The sequence below is a fragment of the Stigmatopora nigra genome, chromosome 22, assembly GCF_051989575.1.
Source record: "Stigmatopora nigra isolate UIUO_SnigA chromosome 22, RoL_Snig_1.1, whole genome shotgun sequence".
Classification (NCBI taxonomy): Eukaryota; Metazoa; Chordata; class Actinopteri; order Syngnathiformes; family Syngnathidae; genus Stigmatopora; species Stigmatopora nigra.
This window is the reverse complement of record NC_135529.1, coordinates 7,773,253-7,798,300: the sequence shown is the minus strand read 5'-3', so window position 1 is coordinate 7,798,300 and position 25,048 is coordinate 7,773,253. Positions and strand designations below refer to the sequence as shown.

General features: G+C 38.5%; 2 protein-coding genes across 5 annotated transcripts; both read left to right on the top strand.

Moving 5' to 3' along the window:
• Nucleotides 1–127: 127 nt before the first annotated feature.
• On the top strand, nt 128–8,167 carry LOC144215711 (vacuolar protein sorting-associated protein 37B-like). 2 transcript variants are annotated; one of them, XM_077744806.1, is made up of 5 exons: nt 129–512; nt 2,328–2,499; nt 5,451–5,533; nt 5,693–5,845; nt 5,942–8,167. In XM_077744806.1, exons 1-5 carry the CDS (start codon nt 408–410, stop codon nt 6,182–6,184), a joined length of 756 nt encoding a protein of 251 aa, XP_077600932.1. In that variant the 5' UTR covers nt 129–407; the 3' UTR covers nt 6,185–8,167. The 2 variants fall into 2 exon arrangements, with proteins under 2 accessions (XP_077600931.1, XP_077600932.1); XM_077744805.1 differs by having other exon boundaries at nt 128–512; nt 5,693–8,167.
• Nucleotides 8,168–8,793: 626 nt separating this feature from the next.
• ppp3cca (protein phosphatase 3, catalytic subunit, gamma isozyme, a) lies at nt 8,794–24,797 on the top strand. 3 transcript variants are annotated; one of them, XM_077744271.1, is made up of 14 exons: nt 8,794–9,485; nt 13,096–13,293; nt 14,012–14,136; nt 15,472–15,583; nt 17,455–17,600; nt 17,687–17,826; nt 18,020–18,097; nt 18,196–18,290; nt 18,373–18,498; nt 18,620–18,697; nt 18,901–18,985; nt 19,336–19,433; nt 21,084–21,110; nt 22,565–24,797. In XM_077744271.1, exons 1-14 carry the CDS (start codon nt 9,425–9,427, stop codon nt 22,729–22,731), a joined length of 1,536 nt encoding a protein of 511 aa, XP_077600397.1. In that variant the 5' UTR covers nt 8,794–9,424; the 3' UTR covers nt 22,732–24,797. The 3 variants fall into 3 exon arrangements, with proteins under 3 accessions (XP_077600397.1, XP_077600399.1, XP_077600398.1); XM_077744272.1 differs by having other exon boundaries at nt 8,795–9,485; nt 22,574–24,797; XM_077744273.1 differs by lacking the exon at nt 21,084–21,110.
• Nucleotides 24,798–25,048: the final 251 nt, after the last annotated feature.

Sequence of the window (25,048 nt, the reverse complement as noted above, 5' to 3'; positions counted from 1 at the left end):
TTTTCCCTCTCTTTTATTAATTTTTTATTACGCTATTTCCACCGCCCATAAACCCTTTAAGACGTATTTATATAATAACAAATTGAGCTTTTGTATATTTTATACAGCTTTGATTCGTTAGAGCTGATGTGGTTGCTTTGATGGCCAGGATTACACTTCATGTAAATAATTTAACCTTTGGAAAAAATACGATCATACAATGAAAAAGTAATTACTTAAATTTAACACCATCCCTCAATTTGCTACGAACCCAAATTAGTATTCTGGTTAATTATTTCCGACGGAACTTGAAGGCAACATTGGGCCTGTATACTTGTACTTCCTGTAAGAGAAGCTCAGTCAGCTGTCACAAACCGAGGCGAGACGAGTGTCTGTCGACGAGGAGAAAATACACGACGGCAGCAGAAATGTCGACCTTTTCTAGCAAGTTTAGCGAGTACACATTGCATCAGCTCAACGAATTTCTAGAAGACGACGAAAAACTTACCAAAATAATTGGCGAAATGGACGAGGTATGTTTAAGTCTTGCTAGTCGATAGTTGCTAGCTACTGGCTTCTTGTCGTTCGCCTTTCCTGAAGCCTTTGTTTTGTTTTTCTACTAAACGCCCATCAACACTGTTTAAACATTTGTCATTATGTTGTATAACACAATTACAAAACTAAATGCATTTTAGTTTGTTGTTGATCAACGTACACGTTGATAACCTTGACAAGCAAATGGGTAAAGCGTTTCAAAGTCTGGTCTTGTATACGACATTGTTCCATATGGGATGTTTTGCGTTTAGGTAAATGCTTGTTATACTGAAATAAAACAGTTGGTAAGTGGTGGAGATCTTTTATAACTTGAAATACTTTTGGGATCGGTGCGAAAACTGAACTATCCTCATTAAGAAAGCACTGTCATGGTGAGTCACGCGAAAGAAAACATGCCAAGAAGTTTCCTAGCTACGACACTTACGTGTCGTCTCGACATACCGCAAGGCTCAAAATGCTAATTATGATTTTAACTTGTCCACATAGTATTGCCATTGTCTCATTTACCACACAACAATTTTTCCTATTTTCAGAAAGCAGTATTTTCCATTAAACCAGATTGCGAAATGCTGCCTCACTAGGTATACTATATTTTATTTAGATCCCGGAATTTTGTGTTAAAATACTTGAATCTGATCCAAAAATAGCGACTTCACTATTATTAGCTCAGTCGGTTAGTTATTTTCTTATTGCACTTGTTTTTGTTTTTACTTTGTGCGCTAAAGCTATTTAGATACGTTATAAATTGAGTGAATAGAAATAATTACTAGACAGAAGTTCATTGTTACTTTCATTCTTTGATTCCTGGTAACTCATTGGCTGCCATTGACAGCAATAGACGTTTTATCCATTTGAACCTACAGTCAACTTCCCAGTTCAAATGAATTAAAAGTCTACTAGTGATAAAGACATAAGTAGAACGATGAAAGCCACATTCTTGGACATCTTAAGGTGGAAAGTGTTGATATTGTAATGTGAATTAAACAATAACGTGTTATAAAAGGTAGAGGACTTAAACCGGTTTCATCTTCCCGAAATTGGGTGAGTATTGACTGTGTTGTGAGTCAGTGTTTCTGTTTTTGATCCACACCTTGTCAGTCTGCCAATCTCCATGGGGTTCTCTTTCTATAAGCCGCTAAGTGGGATGGGCTTATTTGCTCGAACAACAATACTTTTGTTGACTTGATTCTTGAGAAGAAAAGAAGCCGAGCAAAGAGGCGAAAAGGTTTTCTGGGTAGTTCTCAAACAAAAAAAGACTGTAAACAAAGACGGTGGGTGTCACGGGTCAGCGACTGAAACTTTAGCATGAAGAGATCCACTACACTGTAATGTGCTATATGAATCCAATACCTAGCCTGCAATGTCAAAGCATGGTTAGCCATAGAAATAACTTTTTGGTATCTGCTTGTTGTTTTGTGTAAAACTCGTGTCATCATTCTTGTTGGCGCTAAAATAATTAATAATGTAATTGTAGCTTGTGACAACAATCAAATTCAATTCACTTCAAAAATTGTCAATGATTACAAATTGTTTTTATCAATTTGATGAAAAATTTGTATCTTCTATGATAGCGCAAGCTGGTTACTTGAGACAATGGTATTTTATATATTTAGCTACTTTTCCAGTATAACATGTTTTTCCTTTGCTCGGTGTAGAAACAGAACAAAGTTTGAGTGTTTAAGTGAGTCACTCTTTAACGCATTCTATTGTTTGTATGGTTAATTTGTCATATCTTAAGTGCAGGGTTGATTCATTTTCTTTTGCTTTAATATATTGCTGACATGTTTTCCCAGATGCAGGATGTCCAGCAGAGCAAAGAGACAACACTTGTTAACAACAGAACCCAGGCAGAGAAAAACCTTGCCCTCCAACCTGGCCTTGAGCTCAAGAAGGAGACTCTCACAAAGAAATATGGCTGCCTTCAAGAAAGCTTTGAAGCTTATCAGCTACGCAAGTCCACTCTAGGTATAAAAGCCCATTTATTATGCCTACTGTAACACAGTCCAACCTTGATGTTGGCATTCTTTTATTGAAGCAGATAAAATCACAAGAGCCAATCTTATCATGCATAAACTCATTATGTATTTTTTTCCAGGACAATTTTTATGGAAGAGAAATGTACTACCACACATGTGGACGTCATGTTTTTTATGTTTGTCAAAGACTACAATGTTAAATTTTGGACTACAATGTCTTGGCGTCCACTTATGATCATCATTATGACCATTTTTCTCGGAAACTCATCATGTAAAATTATAATTCTTTGTTATTATGCTCATCGGGCTCCAACTAGCCTAAATATCGAAGGGGAAATAAAAATGCATGCCTTGCAAGAGTCTGGGTCTTACGAGGTTAATGTTTACAAGTCATGTTAAACCTAGTAATACATATATATATATACAGAAGTGAAAAAATGTTACGGTTGAACACTCTTTTTCCCTTGGTATGAGTGTGTGGGTGAATGGTCGTTTGTCTCATTGTGCCCTGTGTTTGGCTGACCAGCAATTCAGGTTATTGCTCACAATCTGCCGCAAAGTTGTCTGGGATAGGCTGCAGGGTTCCTCAATTTCAAATTGAGTGTAAATTAATTTGAACATGCATTTCTCATGCTGGTTGTGGTATTGCTGTTCTTTTGGACAAACACTGTCCTCTCAAACTTGTTTTTCCAGTTTGGCTATTTCCCTTTTAGGCGTTGCTAATATCTTATTTCGAGAAGTTGTTACATCACCAGGTGCTGATTTGTCTGCTTTTATTTTAGATAGTGAAATCTCACAAATCTAAATGGAGTCTGATGCAGTCTCATTATTGCTGACGCTCCTTCACACTGCTTTCCGACCACGATGTCGCCATACTCGTATTGTGTTGACGCAGTGGTTGCTCAGCAACTATCTCAAAATAGCTTGAGCTCTTCACCATAGATTATCGTGACAAAAGTTTCACTTTAGCTGCATTAGACTCAAACCATGCACTACTTGTGTGCTTTGGGTGTGGAGGCATGCAAACTTTCAATCATCAGCCAGACGCTTTATTTATAACAATAGCAGCAAAATAGAAAGTATTGCTGTTTGCTAGAATTGTATATTTTCCCCTTTCACCTATGCTGGTCAAAGAGTCATTATTAGTTTGAAATGAGGTTTCACAATTTCTAGCTCTACATTTTGAGTTGCTTCACCTTCTTTTTACCTGTTTTTATTGTTCTATTAATGCAACATTTTTTCAGTATCATATCACCATTAAGCCAGCAGTGGCAAGTCTACACTAGTGGGCATACCGCTCCTTAAAAAAATAAAATGAAAAATTGTGTTGACATTTTGTGCACCAAATCTAGCTGTTTAGCCGTATTTATTATCTAAAGGTACGGAAAAAAATGCTTGTTTGATTGAGATAAACTGTAAGGGCAAACCTTGTCCAATGCCACAGCACTGCGTTACCTTGTTGGAGGTTGTAGCACAGTGGACCATTGTACTGCCAAAGCCTGATGGGAAACATAAGCAGTGGGCAGAGCGAATGGTGGATGACTGAGCCTGACTTTTTTTTGTCTGTTTTCCACTGGACAGTACTGGCTTTTTAGTTCTGAAATGATGGTGTCTATGGATTCATTGTATTTCCTGAAATGAGACTGCAAAGGATATTGCTGTTTGTAGAAACTATGAAACGTTTTATACAGGGAAAGTTTAAAAAAAAATCAAATCTTACCTTCATATATAGAAATAACAAATAAAATTAATTACATTTGTCTCTTTTCCCTACATCACCATAGGCAGAATTTTTAGGCCAAGATGCTTTGTTCTTCCTGGAATTTTATTATCATGCTACTGATATAAAGTAGGTTTTGATAGCATTTCCCTTTATAATTCCTCGTTTGACTGTAGCTGCTGGCAGTCACAGGATAAGTCTCACATTTCCAGTATTTGTTTATCTTTCATGATGATGAAATACTGTTCACACACACACACACACACACACACCAGTTGGTTTCTGGACTTCCTTATTCTGCTATCCATACACCGGAGATTCTTCTGCATTGGATTGAAGACAATTCTACACAATGTCAGAGCTTTATCCCTTTGTTGAGATGACCTTTTTTTTGGGATGGCTACTGGAAGTGGTAGTTTAATCGGTGAAGGATGTGCACTGTGTGCAGTGTTGTGGAATTGATCCAGTTTACTAGGACGTTGTCCACTACGAGTCTTTATGCTTACTTAGGGCAAATATTTATGAACCGTTCAGGCTCTCAGGGGCATCAGTAGAGGAGATAGTAAAATAAGATACCATATGTTCTGGCATTTCACATTCCAACTGCCCAAAATAAACATTGTAGCCCCAGTATGAAAATGTATGCATAGTATATGTACATGGACTGTTAAGGATGTGAATCTGGGTGACCTAAGATATAATACATTTGGGGTTAATGGGGGAAGACTCATTATTAGTTGTACCATAATATTTCATTGAATCTTTGCCATTATTTTATGTGAACTGGACATTTGGAAGAGGAAATGTGTCACGTACAGGACCTGGCCGATTAATTAACTCTTTGGTGTCTGGTGTTGATACAAAGTAATTCCTGGTGTTCACTTCCAGACTTGCATAGGACCTCAAACAAAACCGAAACCTTAGAGATTAAGGGGTAACGTGATCACTTCATTTGAAGAAGTTATGCACAAACAGAAAGCAATTGGGGTTGTTAGATATGCTGATGGCACTTTTTTTTTCTTTTATGACTTCCTCTGTGAAAATCATGTGTTTCCATACCTAGATGTGTTGTCTGATGAAATGTTTGATTTGACAAGTAAACAACCTTAATAAGTCTTTCATTGATTCAGAAAAAACTATAGTTTGATAAATGTAAATCTGTTCTGTGTCTCCTAGCACTCGTTCTCATTTAATTGGGCATACTTTATTTGTTGTTTTAGATCAGAAAACTGGCAACTCGTCTCTGGACATTCTGTTGGCTCTACTACAAGCAGAGGGAGCCAAAGTAGAAGAGGAAACGGAGGTAATGACATTGCTGTCTCCAAAAATCTGTTTCCTGCAAATCTGTACGGATTCAATATACCTACCAGGCCGTCATTATAAACCCATTGACTGAGTACTTGTTGTCATTGCATGCTCTCTTGTAATGTACTGATGTGTTGCACATGATTTCCTTCCCCAGAACATGGCCGATTCTTTCTTGGATGGCGACGTGACCTTAGAAGCCTTTATTGATTCCTACCAGAACCAGAGGAAGCTGGCGCACTTGAGAAGAGTGAAGATCGAGAAGCTGCAAGAGATGGTGCTCAAGGGTCATCAGCTTCCACAGGCATCGGTATCTAACTCCCGATCTCAGGATATATCAATAGGAGCTCGACCCTCGGTCTCCTTCCTCACGGAAGCAGGCAGTGACTCATCCCCTCTTCTTCAGCCTAGAAGGAAGCCTCCAGCTCCCCCGTCCCAGCCGGCCCCGCTGCTACATCCAGTTCCAACAGCCGACCCTGCGCCTTCGACCTTGTACGCCGTGTCACCGTATCCACCAATTCCTCCTCGAACGGGTCAACCTTACCCGAATGTTTCGTCAGGCTATCCTTTCCTAGCACAGTACCCTTCCGCTTTGCCGAGGAAACCCCCTTCTCGTGTGGCCCCGCAACCTGGCTTCATGATTCAATGAATCAAGGCCATTACCACCCAAAGAGTTAGCAGTGTGTGCCAAGGACTCTTCACCACTGGAACTCTTTTGAGAACTATTTTCTCTGGCTTTCGTCGTTTCGATTATGACCAATTCCCAGACAAACCAGAGGTCAGCACGGCACCGTCTGCAATGGTGACGTTTAAGCTGAAGTTGATCTGTAATTGTGGGGATTTGTTCGCACCTCACACTCCCAACAACAACAACAACAACAAAAATGGCACGACCAGCCCGGCCCAAATCTCCACAAAGGAAAGCACTCGGTGAAGCCTATCACGATAAGCTGCAGTGTGTGGCTTGTTGAGGTTGTCATCTATTAGCATTTTGTCTATGTTCAGTGCCCTCACCTTTGTAAGCCCATTAGTTTTTGATCCCTCCACTCTACGGACTTATTCCCTAAACGTCAATGGAACTCAAGGGGAAACTAGGTTTACTTCTTCATTGTTTTCCACTTGCATCATACTAATATATATATTACTGGTTATGTGTATGCAAGCACAGAGACCATAATTACTGTGTTATGACAAAAATATCATTTCCCGAAATATATTCAGGGGGGAAAAGCATCTACGCTGTGATTTTATTTACTATCCACATTCATATGGTACATAGAAAATAACATCATTTCTGCATCATTCTGTTGAATAGGACTTAGATATGTGTCTGATAAACAATCTAGACTGATAACTCATGAATAGGATATCTTTTGGTTGGTGAATCAAAATGCAAAGGGGTTTCAGAGGGTCCACAACCGCCTTGTTCAAAGAGGGCTTTACTTTTGCACTTAGTCCAATATGTCAAAAGGGACTGGAAAAGATGGCGGGCTGAATTATTTTCGATTATTTCAGCCTTTTAAAGCCCAGATGAAGGATTTGAATATTGCCATACAGTACAATTTGTTTGCGTGTCTTTAGAATTACGTTTTTGTGCCGCGCTTTGTGTATCTTTTTGTCTTAAGCGCCCTTTGTTTGGTCTGGGGCTTCTTCCAACAATCTTCAATACTTTTTGTCCTCAAAAAAATATGCGTGTTTTATCTTTCTGAGCACCAAAGGCTTTATGCATCACTGTTTCAAAGTTCTGTGTTACTGTGTCTTCAGTTGGATTGTCTGCAATGTGTATTATGTGATTCCAAAATGCATTTGCACATGTTCAAAGCAGATTTTTTCATAGGAACTTATTTAACAAGCCACAAGTTGGAAATAACATTTTTTGTGTTGTAACTAAAACATCACTTTTCACCCTTAACTGCTGTTGCTGTGCACTGTTTAAGAACCGCGAGTGCCTACACGAATAGTGGCGTCGACCACTTCCTACTGACTGCTCCATTTCTTCTATTTTGCTCACAGACTTTGTTCCGGTTTGGGAAATGTGATGATTTGTTCTTCTGAAATGAGCAGCTTGCGACTGTCGAGTTTGTTATCATCTGCTCTCAACATGAGAGAGGCAGAAGGCCAGACCATTGAGCATGTGCCAGGGTGACATCATCAGGCTTTCTGCCTACTGGTGCTTGTGATTTCCCTAAAAGTCCTTCCTTCATTGTTCTAAGGTGTGCGTGGCGTGACAGAATATTTTTGCATGTGCGAATTTTTTATTTTATTTTCAAACAACGCGTGAAAGGAAATGACCTAATCTTTTTCACAGTTGCGTCAGGCCTCAAGATAAGAGTTTTAAGTAGTCAGAATTGGAAGATAAATCGTAAATGACTTGACGGAAAAAAAGCATTTCTAAAGATGAAAGGATAATTATTTTGTGCATGGCGTATGTACTTAGTTTGGGAAAAAAAAGAAAAATAAAACTTTTTTTTTTTTTTTTTTAGCTGCTGTTGAGCTGACCTGATACCTGTAGCCATGGTTTTATGTGGTTGGTGATATTTTCAATGTACTGTTTAGGTGTTTACTTATTCTGTATGTTTAGGTGGAATTTTATGTTATTTTCAAGTTAAATAAATCTCGAATTTTTCTATCAGTGTTTGTATTAAGTTTCTTTTCATAATGTGCTCAGTACTGACTTCATGTTGATCCTATCAGGGTGAATTTGTTTTCTACACATTGAACAAGATGGCCATCTAGTGTATTCTGATGGATAATGCATGAATTTGTGTTGTTTCTATTTCTAGAAACTTATTATGTATTACTTATTTAAATAGTGTGAAGCCTATCTCAGCCAAACACAGACATAACCACTCGCACCACCCGGTGGGATTCGAACCCAGATTGGCTGGGACTGCACCATTAGGTGGACATTTTTTCAATTGAATATATTTCTAAAAGATTTGCAAAAATAATAATAATCTATATTTATTTACCACACTTGCGTTTGTGGTTTCAATGAAGTCCATTATAGTCCATTATAGATGCATAATCTATAGTTATTAATTTATTTTTTATTTTTGTCATTACCAAACCAATATTCAGTAAACTTTTATGACAGTCAATCAACTCGATTTATTTTTCTTTCTAATGCTAATTTGTGAAATTGTTAATCCACAATTATGTATGAAGTGACATTTTCGCCCAGTGTTTGTGAACGCAGCCCCAACCCACGTGTCACGTTTCCATAGTCACGTCACGGCGGCTCCACCATGTTGTAGGAAATCCACCGTTGCCTCTTCACACTGTCAGATTACACTTTAATCTGAGGAGGAGGAGGACGGATTCACTGTCAAGACCTGCTCTGTCTCTTGGAACGACTTTACCCGTTAATTCAACGCCGTCCTTTTTTCTTCTTCTTCTTCTTCCCGGAGCGTCTTGTACCTCGAAGATGAACGATCAGTCTTCATTTGCCATTTTTTCCTCTTCGCCCACTTGCCACTACATTCAATATGTTAGCTGGCTAACTAGCGAAAAATAGAGTACTAACTCAATCGGATTATCTCGGAACGCCACCCTGGGCTCTAGCTATTATTCAGGTATTTGCACATTGGCTGGGAGTGACATCGTTCTCCAAAACAAAGGAAGTCCCCTTTTTCATTTTGCACATTTCGAAAAATTTCTTCCAGCATTAATGTTGCTGCAAGTAAGCTAGCACAGCACAAAGAGCTGCAGCTCCTTGCATAGCCTTATTTTTTTCTTATTCCACCCCCGCCGACACTCCACTGTATGTTGGTAAAATCAATATTAAACCCCAAAGTCAAGAGCACGAAACCGATGCGCTACTTTGTCCCAAGCTAACGTGGAGGAGAGCAGCACCACATTTTAACAACTAATAACAAACGAAGCAAGGATGTCAGGAAAGGATAAAGACAAACAAGAGAAACAGTCCACAACGGAACGGCTCATTAAAGGTGAGCGATGGCCTTCACTTATGTTTTTTTTATTTTATTTTATTATTTTTCATTCTGAATCTGAGCCGCTCCCTCTTTTGCAGATCTAAATTGACTCTGTGTAAATGAATGCATGAGCAATTGTACATAACCTGTTAATCACCTGTTCCACAAATACATGTCTGGTAACTTAATAGGTACATCATCTACACTGCAGTTATTTTGTTTATGTATGTGGCATTTCAGTGTAAATCAAAGGAGAGTCATAGTCCTATCTTGGTGCTGACTGTCCTTGACATTTAGGACAGTGGAATACCTAATTCTTCAGGGTCGGTCGGGCTCACTCGCGGGAATAGCCGAGGTCCGATCGGGTTGCTAGCAGAATAAGACAAGATGGATTCTTTCACCCTGAGGTCTCACTGCTTCGTAGAGCAGACAGGACACCACTTGTTGTGTCTAGTCTACCAGTGAACTGGCAAGGCAAGGGTTGAGGCAATCCCTGGGGAAACCCAAGCCAAAACCCAACCCAACCCAACCGAAACCATAACCCAACGCAACCAAATACAAACCAACTGTACGACTACTTAAAGCAAGCAAAACCCACGCCTATGTCTGTCGGCAAGGGCACTCGGAGTGTGTCCTGCCAGGGGACTGGAATGCTGAAGTGTGAGCCAGTGGAGAGTGAGGGAGGTAATTGTGGAAAGAATCTCCCCAGTGATCTTCCCAACATGGCCAGCCACATGCTGGTCAGAGAGAGAACAGGAACCGGAGAAGGAACAAAAGGACAACACTACTTAGGAGTCAATCGTCATTAAGGGAAAGCCCGAAACTAATATGTTTAATTAAAGTGGGATAGTCATTACACCCATTGTGATACAATGTAATCTGTGCCACATATTTCGGAAGCATGGCATCTCTGGGGTAACTGGTGTATTTAAGTCCACCATGCATTAAAGTTTCATTCTCCAAGGTCCACATTAGAAGAGTGAACCCTGACCTAGTTTATATTTCCCTAGATATTAAGCTACTATTTCCAACAGAAATCAAGCAAACAAACCAACATTTAGCTGTATTCCTACTTGTATGTGAGTGGCAGTCCAAGAAGGAAATATTTAATTATTTTCTTGGGCAAAAGTAAAGACTGTTACCAAGCCTGCCAGATTTGGATGAATCAAAATGCCTTAAGCGTGTAATACACTCATTATTGTATGTAATTAAGCTTTGAAAATGAAGAAAAATGCTTGGCCTGTTAGTTCTGAAACGCTGTAGGCGTCTTCAATGACTGTGCCCAAACAACACCCGTCTTCTTTGAGTCAATTATCCTAGCGGCACTACCCAGCAAAACCTTGCATGTTTAAACCATTCAAGACTAAAGAAGAAGACCACAAAGCATGTAAGAAACAACAATGTTTCATTGGGTTTAGTATATAACAGCATTCTTGTTCAACAACACACATTATTGGACAATATCTACAATATTATCGATATGGTCAATGGTTGTTCGCCCCAGTGTGCCCTGTGATTGACTAACTAACAGAATTCTAGGTCTGGAAATGACTTAAACAACAGTTTGAAATTCCAAATAATTAGCCATCAATTTCTTGAACCCCTTGTTAGCTATTGTGACAGCTCGAAAGGACATTTCCGCTTTTTAAAATGAAGCAAAAGTGGACTATATAAGCCAATTTTGCAAGCTACCGTCAAAGCCACTTTGACTGATGGCAATGAGGAATAAACTCAAGGATTTTCTGATTAACATGCAAGGATAATTAATGCATTCACTGATAATTAGAGCAATCTGAAGAGGGTTTTATAATTCAGTCAGCCAGTCTGTGCCATTCATCTCTATTCAGCCACATCTTTATCATTCAATTATGTCTATATCGTATTGATTTCAAAACAATAGCAAACATATTCTAGGTACTGGACCATATCACTGGCCAAACACAATCTAGAGTGGGCGGGATGGTAAATAGTAGTGCCTTTGTTTCTTGAGGCGTTTGTTGTCGTGCCAGACGGCGTGGGTGTTGATGCAGTGCAGCAATAGCCCAATGTGTGTCTGTCATTTTCAAGAAGAGTTCATCAAACATTAATGCTAATTAATCCCTCTAATAAAAAAAAAATCCCAGTGCAGGGCGTTGGGACCTATTTATTTTGAACAAAACATTTTTCCTCACTTGCCTGTAAAAGCCTACTTCACCTCGTTGAGAGAACAAACATTTGTGCTCGTTTTATTTCCCTGTACTCTGTTTGAATGAAGTGCCACTGTTCAATGACAGACAGTGCTACTTCCCTATCTGTATTTGAACAGTTTGTACAGACCACATTTGGATGCATTTATCTTTATGAATTGCTGTTTAGAACTGCGTGCTTATGTATTCCTCATGGTCAATAGCTCACAAGTTTTGTGGTCGTATTTGTTTCCTTCTAGTCAGAGTCTTACTTGTCAGTTTAATTTGCTAGACTAGATTTTTCTATGCATTGAATGATATCTGTTTCATCAATTGCAGGTCGCTTTGTTTTTTTTAAGGTGGTATTTGGAGAAGCCATTAAATGTGGTTGTGGTGCTAGGATTTTTTCTTTTTCTTTTTTTTTGATAGGTCATCAATATTGTTTTTAGTTTCAAAAACCTGCTTTGTTCCTTACCAGAGCTGTCGCGAGTGTGTCAGGGCTTTTAAGTAAACAGCCCCTGAATCTGGAAGCCCTTGCTAATAGAGGCTTTACCTAATCTGTTCTTAAAGCTTGCACCACCTCAGCTTACGGCTCTCTTCACGGCCGTGCCTTGAAGGCTGAGGTGCACTTATTGGTTATTTATACCGCAGCAGTCAATGCATTTTTCATAGAAAAATGTTCAACATGTGTATAAACAAGTCCCATGCTATAATAAGTGCCCTGTAATGTGATTGTTACAAGAGTCATGACAAAAATTTACTCTATTTTGTTTTAGAAAAATGGAATTTTCCAACTTGACGGTACTCCTAAATATAAGCCACACCCATTATTTTATCAAGAGAACTACCATATTTTCCAGACTACATGCATACTGCATTTTTTTCATAGTTTTATATATATGTGAAATGACTGACTGGCAATTTTACTTGTATTTATTTTCCATAGTGGATTATACTTACACTATGGTAGTATCTTCCTTATTTCAGATGCAGTTGTGTTGGTTGTCTTCCTTGCGGCACTATATTTTTGCTAAATTAGACTGTGAGAACAAATGGGCTTTTAAGTGGATTTTAATCATGAAGCTCTCAGGTAGTGGCCTCAAACGCATTGAGCTGACCTTTTTTGCTGATCACTAAAAGGATTGTGTGGGTGGTGCGGAGCAGTTTGTTGGAGGAAGACAAGTCGTGTTAAGGTGCACAGCCTCATCTTGCATATTACGTACCTCGGCGACATGCAGATTCATGAGTGTACCTCCTCTCCTTCTAGGATTTCATTTTCACTCAAAATCAGTTCCCAATGGCTATGCTTTTCCTGTCATCGTTGAGCTTGTAACACTTCACATGCCAAATCTACATACTGAAAATGCTTGGGAATATGCAAATAGTTTCAATTTGTGTAGTGACTTGTGCTTTTACAGACATTTTTCGCCTAAATAATCCACTGTTTTCCTATTCAACAGCTGTGCCATACCCCCCACAACATAAATTGACTATAAAAGAGCTATTTGAAGATAGCAAACCCAACGCTGAGCTGCTACGTAACCATCTTGTCAAAGAGGGCAGGGTGGAAGAAGATGTAGCGCTTAAGATCATCAACGATGGAGCCAACATCCTTCGGCAAGAGAAATGCATGTTGGAGGTGGAGGCACCTATTACAGGTATGTTTGTGAAACAACTTTTCTTTAACATGCCATTTTGTTGATTGTTAATGATTTTTTTTCAATCATCTTTTGTAATGTTTGAAGCTAACTCTTCAACAGTGTTTGACAAAGCCACTTTAGTGTGACACACAACCCATGTGTTCCCTTTATACAATTTAACACGCTTAAAATTGATTTTCATCAGTCACAACAGTGGACAAAAGCCATTCTGTATTATTGGCCTGAATCGCGTACAGCACTCACAATGCAGGGTGGAAAGAAACCCATTAAGGAAAGAACATACAGTATGTGTAGCCCCTAGGCTAATGACTTCTCCAAGAGCAACTGAGAGTTAGGAGTCAGCTAACTTGGAGTCAGTTGGTGATGAGATTAGAATTGTAAGTTCAAGATCTTCTGGCTTATATATAAACACAAAATATATAAATATAAAAATATATATTAATACATAAATAAATATATAAATATATAAAGTTGGCAGAGATTGATAATGAGGTTGAAAGCTGCGATGAGAACAAGTAAAAGGTTTCTCTATTGAAATTGTAAAACACAAAATGCATTTTCCAGTTACAGCCAAACCGAAAAAATTATAACGTCACTTAAATTGGAGGAAGACAAGGCAGGCAGCTTGCTGAATTGCCAATACGGACAGTTTTACTTTTTCCACCTTTTACACAAGCTACTTGCTTAAAAAACGGCCTTGATTTTGTTTTACCAGTATGTGGTGATGTCCACGGTCAATTCTTTGACCTCATGAAGTTATTTGAAGTGGGAGGATCACCTAGTAATACGAGGTATCTCTTCCTCGGAGACTACGTAGATCGAGGATACTTCAGTATTGAGGTAAGTTTTTAATTTTTTTTTAACTACATTACTTTTAGTTTGGACTGTTTAATGATACACACTCAGTATATAGTATTGTTCTGTGCTGCCTTCAATGTATGGTCCATGTGCTTCTGGGCTAAATTTCTGTTAGAGTGCCAATTCCAAAGGGCACGGTTCATCCATGGTGATTGGAATGGTTAAAAATAAGATGCACATTTGGACTAGACGCCTGTAGAGCGGCTGTACCAAGTGGTCTGCAGTGGCCTTGGTGAGAGTTATAGCTGGAGGGTGGCAACTAGACTAAGCTTGGATTCATTATAGCTGCAATGATGACCCACTTTCATGAGTAAAAGGATCTCAAAGCATGTATAGAAGCGTCTCAAAATATCCCTGAACTATCCTTCTGCTCTCCTATGCATTTGTGATGCAATGTTTGGGAGCTCCCACCTGTTATTATTATTATATGGGTTTTTCAAAATATATTTTGGAATTTCTGAAAGTACTTATAAACTTGGCAGCTACATACAATTTAGGACAACATTATAATTACAAGTTGTTAGATCATGACTAATCATTAGGCATGCAATGGTTAAAAAAAACTCGAACATTTCACGGCGAGATTCTTTTTTTCATCAATAAATATTGACATCTTGTATGTTAGGTAATTGTACTAATCAGTACATTTTCGTAATGTCTTACGTTTCCTGTTGACCTCCGACATCCCAAAAATATGCTTGCTGGTGCTGGTAGTCAACTTGGATATGCTCCAGCACCCCAGGCAACCATTGTGAGGATAAAATGTGTTCGTTATCTCTCATTAATTTGAAAGTTAGATTAGATATGCACATGCATCACCATCTTTTTATCATTTGTAATCTAAATAACAACTTTTTATTAAATTTTATTTTTTTTAAACAAAAGGCAACACAGCTCTTCCCAAAATGAGTGATTGGTCTACATAAAATTGAATACAAGGATATGGTTGCCTAGGGAACATAAAGTGCTCCTTGAAGTAGTGTTATACCTTTTTAGAAAAGCCTTTCAGGGCAAGCGAGTAGTCCAGCTACTTTACCGACGTAGCAATTACATGTTTCTTTGATTCATAATTGACACCATAATCCTATTATGTGCCCATATCTGCACTGTGTTGCAACTATGAGATGAAGGCATTTATCGTTTAGCCTTGGTCTGATTTAGAGGAGAGTGCAGATGTATATTTTCCTCCCCTTCATTTGACTTCTGGCTTCCTTTATACAGTTAGATAAACACTTTCCATGTATATACAGCGAGCTTTGTGCATCACAAATCAGTCAATTCTCCAATTTCCACCTGTCACTTTATCTGTCTTTGCAGTGTGTTCTCTACCTCTGGTCTCTCAAGATCAACCATCCCAACACACTCTTCCTCCTGCGAGGGAACCATGAGTGCCGGCACCTCACAGAGTACTTCACCTTCAAACAGGAATGTAAGTACTACAGCTCTTTCAGCTATATCAATGCCAGTTTCCTGCATGTCCACTTTCTATCTTTTTCTGTTACTAATGCTGTCATATAATAATGAATGTATGTTATGGAAATACAGTAATCCCTCGAATATCGTGGTTAATTTAGACCAGAGATGGCCGCGATAAACGAAAAACTGCAAAGTAGGATCACCCTCATTAGAACTACTACAATACATATAATGTTTTCGCGCATATACAAAAATATTAGCACAAAAGTACAATTATCCAATAGGTTAAATTTATTAAATATTACAGCTATAATCATATAAACAGACTTTCCCCACACCAAATTTCAAATATTGGGTCCCACTAACATATGAAACACAGAAGATAAGCAACAATAAATAATGTTTTTTATTTTCATTTTTTTATTCTGTAGTAGAAATAAAGGGATTGACAACATGCTTTTTGGTTAGATGTGTATATTGTTCAGTAGTTTACTATTTTGGCAAAAATGCATTCAAGTGGAACTGAAATGTTTGAATATGAGTTTCATTTCCACCGTCTGCAAATGCATGGTTACAGACTCCACTTCATAAATTGTCCAGTGTCCCTGGCTGTCTTTGACAGAAAGTGTCGGTGAGATCAGCCTAACACTTTATCTGCATAAGAGACGCCACATAGCCAAAGGAGGCTTTTTATTGCAATGATGCAGATGACAAACTGCCAGAGTGATGAGTGCTGTCTGGCGTGTTGTTGATCCATTTCACACAATTAAACAGGATGGCGGTTGTAGCCTGCGTTGGCGTTTCTATGTATTTTTGTGTCTATGCGTGGCTTTATGGGACAGCACATAGACAACCTTGCCAAGTACCTATTGAATACATTCAAAACATCTTCACCTCTACCCACATGCAACCTCATTTGCAGGCACAAAACTGTTATCTTTACACCCTATACACATCTTTGAATGTGTGATGTAACATTCTCACCAATGTTAGTTCATTCTGAATGATTGATTTATCACATTTTTCTCTTTTTAAAATCATTGCCAAGAGAACTAGTAGCTAGTTGTTTCATGGGTGTTCACTGTACCTTATATATTATTTGTCCGTGTAAAGCACATGCACAATACTGCATGGATATTTTCTATACTGTATTTGGTATATAGGTTACAGGCTTGCAGTGAGGTTCTTTTCTTACTGAAAATAGGCACAATCTGTGCGGTGTTGTGCTGTTTTGGCGTTGTCCTGTCTGCTCCAGACTGAAATGAGTTTGCTTTCCCTGACCTCAATCTGATTTGCACTGCTGTACAAGTGACACTGTGGAAGATATATTGTGACTCTTGGCTAAGGAGCCACAGAAATCAGTCACAGCATCTCCTCGGCTTAAACGCTGTTGATTGTGCCAATGATTTGTGTGTTTGTTATCCACATTAATGGATACGTTGGACTAAAGGAAGGACGAAGGAACTAATCCATACTCAATTAAGAACTGCCACTGAAGGATAAAATGGCATCATATTGCCAGATGCATATCAATAAGCAATGTTCTCCGATTTTTACTTTAGTCTTAGCGCTGCAAATTTTTGTCGTGTACTTTGGTTAATTGCATAAAAAAACATAGTGACCTCTATCACGTACTGCTAAACATTTTAGTTTCCTACCTCATTTTATTTCTATAGTATATACAATTTTTTCTTTGTTCCTACTTATTAGGTCTACTCTTTAAGGTGAAACTTAAAGTCTCATTGGACTTGTGTAATTATAATAAAGGCATAACATTTAAGTCAAAACCTTAATGCTAAAATTCATGGTGTAACTAACCTACCATGGAAGATTGATGATAGCATCATATAACAATAGAACTTTGTTTCTCCATGTCTGTGACAGGTAAAATTAAGTACTCAGAAAGGGTCTATGATGCCTGTATGGAGGCGTTTGACTGCCTGCCCCTTGCTGCCCTGCTTAATCAACAGTTCCTGTGTGTACATGGTGGACTCTCACCAGAAATTAACTGCCTTGACGACATAAGGAAAGTAAGTCCCACGCTTTGAATCGGCTCATGAGTCATAGATTGTCATGAAAATATACTTACACTACTTAATTTTGTCTTTTCTGACAGTTAGATAGATTTAAAGAGCCTCCAGCATTTGGGCCAATGTGTGACCTCATTTGGGCCGACCCTGGTGAAGACTACGGGAGCGAAAAAACAACGGAACACTTCAACCATAACTCTGTCAGAGGCTGTTCCTACTTTTTCAGGTGTTTCTATTAAATCTTCTTGGTAGTGATGTTTTTTTTGGTATAATAAGAGTCCTCGAAAAAGGAATTGTTCTTTAGTAGTAATGGCTTATGTAACACAAAAAACAAGGTGTGGAAGGCTGCCACATTTCATATTAAAAAGTCTAGTACTTTTCTCAGGTTTTAACACTTTTTCTTGTGAATCTCTTTGCAGTTACTCTGCAGTTTGTGACTTTTTGGTAAATAATAACTTGTTGTCAGTAATTAGAGCCCATGAAGCCCAAGATGCAGGGTAAGTAGGCTTGATTTAAAAAAAAAAAAAAAAATTGATAATATATTTGTCTGGTGTCTGATTGTTTTTGTGTTTTTTTTTTTTTTTTTGCTAAATAGCTATCGGATGTACAGAAAAAGTCAAACTACGGGCTTTCCTTCATTAATTACAATCTTTTCAGCGCCAAATTATCTTGACGTGTACAACAACAAAGGTCAGTTGCTCTTCAATCATATTTAATAGTTTATTTATTTGTATTAGATATTAATCCTCATATTCATTTTGTTTTGTTCCAGCTGCTGTGCTAAAATATGAGAACAATGTGATGAATATCCGACAGTTCAACTGTTCCCCTCATCCTTATTGGTTACCCAACTTTATGGATGTCTTTACATGGTCTTTGCCATTTGTTGGCGAAAAAGGTATGCTGGGAAAATATAATCGATACTGTGTGCTTTCATAATTGCTATTAAATGCATGGTTGAGTTTACAGCCATAAGTTAGCACACAATTAAGCTACCCTTAACTTTTCTCCTTCTGCAGTGACTGAGATGTTGGTGAATGTGCTCAATATTTGCTCCGATGATGAACTTATGTCAGAGGGAGATGATCTGTATGAAGGTAAGGTTGCTGCTACTACGTGATAATCAACAATTTTCTACCCCAGTAATTTCATATTCTACTTTTCCATTGATTTTCTGTATGCTACTGGGGTATATTTAGCCACATGCAGTCATTCCCTCACAAAGACAATTAGTGGTACTTTAATTTAGCCACCGATTCAGTCAATACTTGCTTTTTGAGTTATATTTCTTGTTGCCCAGGTGGTACCACAGCGATGCGAAAGGAGGTCATTCGTAACAAGATTCGTGCAGTTGGCAAAATGGCCCGAGTCTTCTCAGTCCTTAGGTATGAGTCGGTGATTTTTTTTTTCTAATATATGTGAAATAGATTCCAATGAACAGCTGACTAGTAAAACCGTTTGGTTGCACTTTATTGTGAAGGCGTTTTCTGACAATCTCAAAAGTGTCAATCTGTACATAAATTATGCACATTTTGATGCAAAGTTAAAGGTTAGACTTGAGGTTAGGACACTTATGACATGTGTCATAACCATTCGTTGATGTTCATGACAGGTGTCACGCCATAGTTATAACGCTGCATCCAAATGTTTTTACACATTTTACCTCTTAGTTTGAAGATAAATTGAAATCATTAAGTAGATGTGCCATCATATACGCTTTGTTTTCATGGACCAGGGAGGAGAGTGAGAGTGTATTAACTCTCAAAGGCCTGACCCCAACTGGAACACTTCCAGTGGGCGTGCTATCAGGTGGAAAGCAGACATTACAGACTGGTAAGTTTGCTTTTATCTACAGTCTGCCTGTTTTGTATCCGTATCACCAAGATTGTGTTTGACGATTCGTGCATTGAGGTACAGATCATGAGTGAGGTCATCAAAGCTCCCCTGTTTGCCGGTAGTAGCTTTAAAGGGCTTTCGATCAATGGCAGCATGCTCCTCCCAAGAAGAAACCCCTGAATTTGTAGCCCAAACTGTTTGAGAGGTTAGCCTATCACCTACAAAAGGCTGCTGACCCTTCTGATCTAAAGGTTAGCGCTTACCTTCTTCCCCCAGAGAACATGTCAGGTGTCACGCTGTGCCACACTGGAGGCTTACAGAAGTTGTGGAGCCTTTAGGAGAGAGACCACATGTAATGACCTTTAGGAGAATGCCATTGTTCACATTGACTTCTTTTGCCACATTTTCTGGGCTCCAATGTGGACAAATCCATTTACATGGGAATTTTTATCATTCAAATCAGCACCATCTTTAATGATAAACACACCTAATAGTGATCATTATTCGCGATAAGCCATATGATTAACACATTAAAAAAGACTATTTCTGTCAACCTTAACATGGTGAAAACAATTTTGACAAAATTGGCAAGCAAAACGCAGAATGATATAAGTATATGTTTGTAGTTTAATTGGAATAACAATAGCTGTCAATGAGAAAATACAGAGTGTGTTTACATGTCTAAACAAATCTAGGACAGCAGGTGTGCTGCAGTTCTTTTTTTTTTTCGGGGACTACGTGGCATCCAAATGTGTCATCCAGCTTTGTCACTGTTGTGCATTTCCCAGTCTCCCTCTTGGGGCCTGACTTACTAAAAATGTGCAAAATCAATTGCTCATGCTGACTGATCTAGACAGGGAAGCAACCAAGATGGTGTCTGCCAATTGCACTCTTTTGCATGGTTTTATGCCCATTTTGGGAGGGACTAATGCAAATTTACTTCTGTCACTTTTGAAGCTTATTATTTAGCTCAGGGCTGACTTGGAATCAGGGACACGCCTCGTCACTCACTGTCTGACAACAACACTTCCAATTCTGCATTTCATTGCATCTGTGTCATTTGATTTTAGTGTGCTTTGACAGCAGGACCACCAGATCCATCAAATTCACACATTCTAAGAGCGTGATGAACTGCACTCAACCGTTTCTTGCTTCCCAATATTTAGCAGAGCAACAGATTTCTATTCCTGAATACCTGTCTTCCACTAACACATTCAATCCTGTCAGTTTTGTGCAACTTTTTACATGCAGTGTCTGCAAACAGTACAATTGAATGCCCTCTGTTTGGTATCTTGTAAATCAGGCCCTTATTGCTCTGCCAAATCCCCCCTTGCTCTCCATTCCTAAGTCCTCATGACCCTTTGACACTGGCAGTCGCATCTTAGATCTCCAAGCAGCACCAACTTTCTCATTCGCACCCAAACACTCAACTAGATGTTCTAATGTTGATAGCCAGTTGCTGGGAATTGGCATGTAAATTGACTGCGACATATTTTTGGACCTTTTTTACAGTTACTGTCACCGTCAGATGACAATTGTTAATGAATTTGAGGCTTGATTTGAATGAAGTATTTGCTTGCTCTTGTATTTGCTGTATTTTAACGTGTCCCTTTTTGCCTTCTTTCCCCAAATTCCATTTTAACGTAGCTACTATTGAAGCAGCTAAAGCAAAAGGTACGCATGGCTTTTGGTTTCCCCTTCTTATGTTTGTATTCCCTCTATTTGATTCACATCTGCAGTTCCACATACTATTGAATTATTCATTTGACTGTATGTACTGGATACTCTTGCATTATCAGTGTCTTGTGACTTGTACTTTTGTAATTTAACACTTACGCAAACTATAGTTACACTACTGCAATTCCAGAGCAGCACTTTTATCACCTAAAGTCATCTACCGACATAAAAGATTTAATAACATTCTCGGGAAATGCTAACATTGCAAATAGTGTATAGGAATGATTAGTTTTAATTATAAGAGATCTTTTTAATGTAGTTGTGGGTGGTACTGTTGTAAAACTACTGCTGTTGTTTTCACATGGGTTTTTCTTGCCAATAGTGGCTCCCAACCCAGAGAAAAGCCTGTTAAGAACGAGCTAAGACCTGGGACATCCCTTCCTGGGATATTTTCAGCAGCTAATCCCGTTACACTATCTGGGTGTTAATCGATTGTCTGCCAATTGCTCTTGCTTTGTGGGGTAACAAGCCACATTCCCTGCTTGGCCAATACAATACACAGACTAAACTATCGTGCTAGAGATGGTAGCCATCTTTCATTTCATTTGAGGGTTTCCCAATCAAATACATACACGCTGATGTTCTAGTTGAGCCTATTAAATTATAACTTTATAAAATAAACATTATACAATATACAATAATACTGTAACAAATGCAGTCTGGATTATATAGGGATTAATGTGTTTATGTACATTATAGGTCATTGATTTTAAATTAGAACTTTATTTCATCCCGTTTTTGGGAAATTTCTTGGTTCCTTGACATAAGACACACAAGACATTGTAGACCTAGTTAAAAAACTGGAGCCACACTCAGGAAGTCCACAAAGTGGGGACCTTCTGCAGACTTTGACTGAGGTTACTGCACAGTCCCTCAGTAGTCTGGAGGTTTTAAAGATCATCTTCCTTGCCTGGATCCTACATTTTGAAAATCTGATAGAGTATGACCGTAATGGTGAACATTAAATGCTGAATATTGCCACAAAATACCTGATTGTGCAAGAGAACTGTTAAATAAAAATCCTCGGTACGATTTTTAGATATGCTACCCTTAAATGTTTGTCTGTTTAACTTGCTACTGTGCCAATGACTGAGTAATTTGCCTCACAAGTTTTTCTTTTCATTTGCTCACCTTCTCTGCCTGCTTTCCATGGCTGTTCCGGAACACAATTGTAAGTCCAACGAGCATGAGGTGTTTGATTGTATTAGCCCGTCCCTCTAGTATTTGTACCCGTCCAAGTTATTGTGCATGTGTAACCCGTATTCACTCCCCATCTGTGCCGCGGCAGGCCAAAATACTTTTGTTGATACTTTTAGAACAGAACAGAGACTGCAGCAACTCATCGTTTGCAGCCTTAAGTAATTTCATCTCTGCTTTTTTTCCCCTTTTAGCCATTCAAGGCTTCTCTCCCACGAGGAAAATTCGTAATTTCGAGGAAGCCCGTGGACTGGACAGGATAAACGAGAGGATGCCGCCTCGTAAAGATGGCCAGCAGCAGCAGCCGGACGGCGGGAACATCAATAGCAACGCGCCCAACAAAAACGGCACTGATGGATAGGCTTGGGAAGCAGTTTTTTTCCATCCCTGACTCATCCCGCCCGCTTCACCTCACTTTCCTTTTCCCGTCCATCATCTGCATCATGTCATCAGGTGGGACAAAACCAAGCAGACACATTAGTGGTGGGAAACAAAAGGAGGCCGCATACAATAGTCGGGGAATCTTATTCATCAAAAGGGATTTATTAGATATATTTAATAGCATCCGGTGATGGTCATTTTGCTTTACGTTGCAGTTATGTCAAAGTTAGAAAAGCTAAGATGAAATATAAGCAAATTTATATGTTGAATTTGTTGCGATAAAGCTTGCAGCCTTTGCAGCTTCAATTGGAGGTTTTTCGCCAGGATATCAAATGGGGTTTACTGCTTATAGTATAGTTGGGGCGGGGAAAAGTACTATTTTATACTTTGAACAGAAATGCGATGTCTTATTTATGAAATGTTCATGAAAACATTTTGATGAAGCCCAAAGGTTATGGGAAGATTTTCTCGAGTATTTTGTTCTATCAGAGTAACGCTATCCTGTATTATCATTTGTGAATGAAATCATTTTAAAATGAAGATAACAATGCTTTTTGTGCTGTAGGCCCGGTAGTTGTTCAATACGACGGCAGCTAGTACATTTGAGCTCACCCAAATCAAATGATGGGATGTCAAGTAGAGTACAGTAATACGCAGTACTATTTTTTTTCCACGTCTTGGATGGAAGCACATCAAGAAAGCTTTAGAAGATACGTAAACCCATTTCAACAAAAGAGGACATATTTTGCCCAAGTTGCAGACAAACTCGCATTCTAGAAAGAAAAAAAAACGGACTTTGATTCATGGTTGCAATGCTTCAGTATTTACTAAAGGAAATTCAGCAGTTTAAACCTGCTGCGTTAATGTTAAAACACATTTGAAATCCTATTGTTGCTTTATTAAGGCTGTTTAAGTGTCTCCATCTATTGTTAAATATACAGTATGCAGATGTGTGCGCGCATGCTTAAAGAAAAAAAAATTGTGACAACTCTGTTAGATAAGGCTTCTAAATGATCGCAATATGTTGTATGGAGACACAATAGACGGAGGATGAAGCTTTAGCAGTACTGTAATCATTTACTGGCTCGCTCCGCTCAATATTTGATTTGATTTGATTTTTTTTTACATGCCGCTGTGCGAGCGAGCCGCGTTTATAGTCGATGTGATTTCCTGACGTTTGTGAACTTTTTCCTGTGGCTTGCCTCACTTTTGCTCTGACCACCTTCACTTCTATTCATTGGCAACCGACACCCTTTAAGACTTGCTTTTTATCTTCGACTAGAGCAACAAGGGAGGAGGAGTTGGGCCATTTATATGTGCAATATTTTTTTTGTTTTTCTGTGTGTTCTTTTTTTTTAAAAAAAGGAAAAACTCAATCCTGATTTTAGGAACATTTCTACAATGCTTAACTATTTTTTTGGGCGTTCTGTTCATATGTGGCCCAGGACCTCCTCTCATATTTCAACTGGTGCTGTCATTTACCTAATGCTTGGTTTTGGGCACTTAATAAGGCATAGGAGTAAAAAAAATGAAGCTTCAATGGAAAAGAAATGTGCTATCTTTGTGTTAAAAAAATGTTCTTTTATTTCATTTGATAAGATGTTTGCACTCGTGCCATGCCACTCTGGACACACTTGAAGATCTGGTTGTGTGTGGAAGGTAAACAGAGTCAAGCCACACGACACTTTTTGCTACTGACTTCCCAAGTGGAGTATTGTACGCAATTCAGTAAAACCCCCAAGTATTGAGGTATGTTAATTCATTCGGTCCTAACAAGTTAATCTTGTAAATTATAAAGATTTTTTGTTTTGTTTTTTTATGCTTTCTTTTTTGTTTTGTTTTTTAAAGATAAGGCATTATTGGTTGACCCGCACAGTATAGTGTGACCTTTTTAGGTCATCTGCTGCACTTTGCAGAATGTCAAAACAAGAAAAACTGCAGAATCTTTTAATGGTGAAAGTGTACCGTACGTATCATGCAAGGCCATGAAATCTTATACATAGATGTATCACTTGAAAGAAAATTAAAATCCAGTGTTTTATTTCATTTGTCTGTTAGTTCTTATTAAATAAATTGGAAATGACAATTCTATACTGATGATGCATTTCAGGGTTTTAGGACCCTTGCAGGTCACTTTTCTGATGGTTCCTGTTACTTTTAGGGCAATTTAAGGACTTTTTGGTGAGATTTTTTTGTTTGCCATTCTTTAAAAAAAACAAAAAAATATTTAACTGTACTTAGGTTGTGAATAATGTATGTTTGTTGACATCCTAACAGACCCAAAAGAAAATAGAAAC

Bases quoted from the DNA above. Each gene is read 5' to 3' on its own strand.
- LOC144215711 (XM_077744805.1), top strand. From the start codon at position 408: ATGTCGACCTTTTCTAGCAAGTTTAGCGAGTACACATTGCATCAGCTC. The intron at 513-2,327 runs GTATGTTTAAGT...ATGTTTTCCCAG, and splicing joins TAATTGGCGAAATGGACGAG to ATGCAGGATGTCCAGCAGAG. The intron at 5,534-5,692 runs GTAATGACATTG...TTCCTTCCCCAG, and splicing joins AAGTAGAAGAGGAAACGGAG to AACATGGCCGATTCTTTCTT.
- ppp3cca (XM_077744271.1), top strand. From the start codon at position 9,425: ATGTCAGGAAAGGATAAAGACAAACAAGAGAAACAGTCCACAACGGAA. The intron at 13,294-14,011 runs GTATGTTTGTGA...TTGTTTTACCAG, and splicing joins GGTGGAGGCACCTATTACAG to TATGTGGTGATGTCCACGGT. The intron at 17,601-17,686 runs GTAAGTCCCACG...CTTTTCTGACAG, and splicing joins GCCTTGACGACATAAGGAAA to TTAGATAGATTTAAAGAGCC.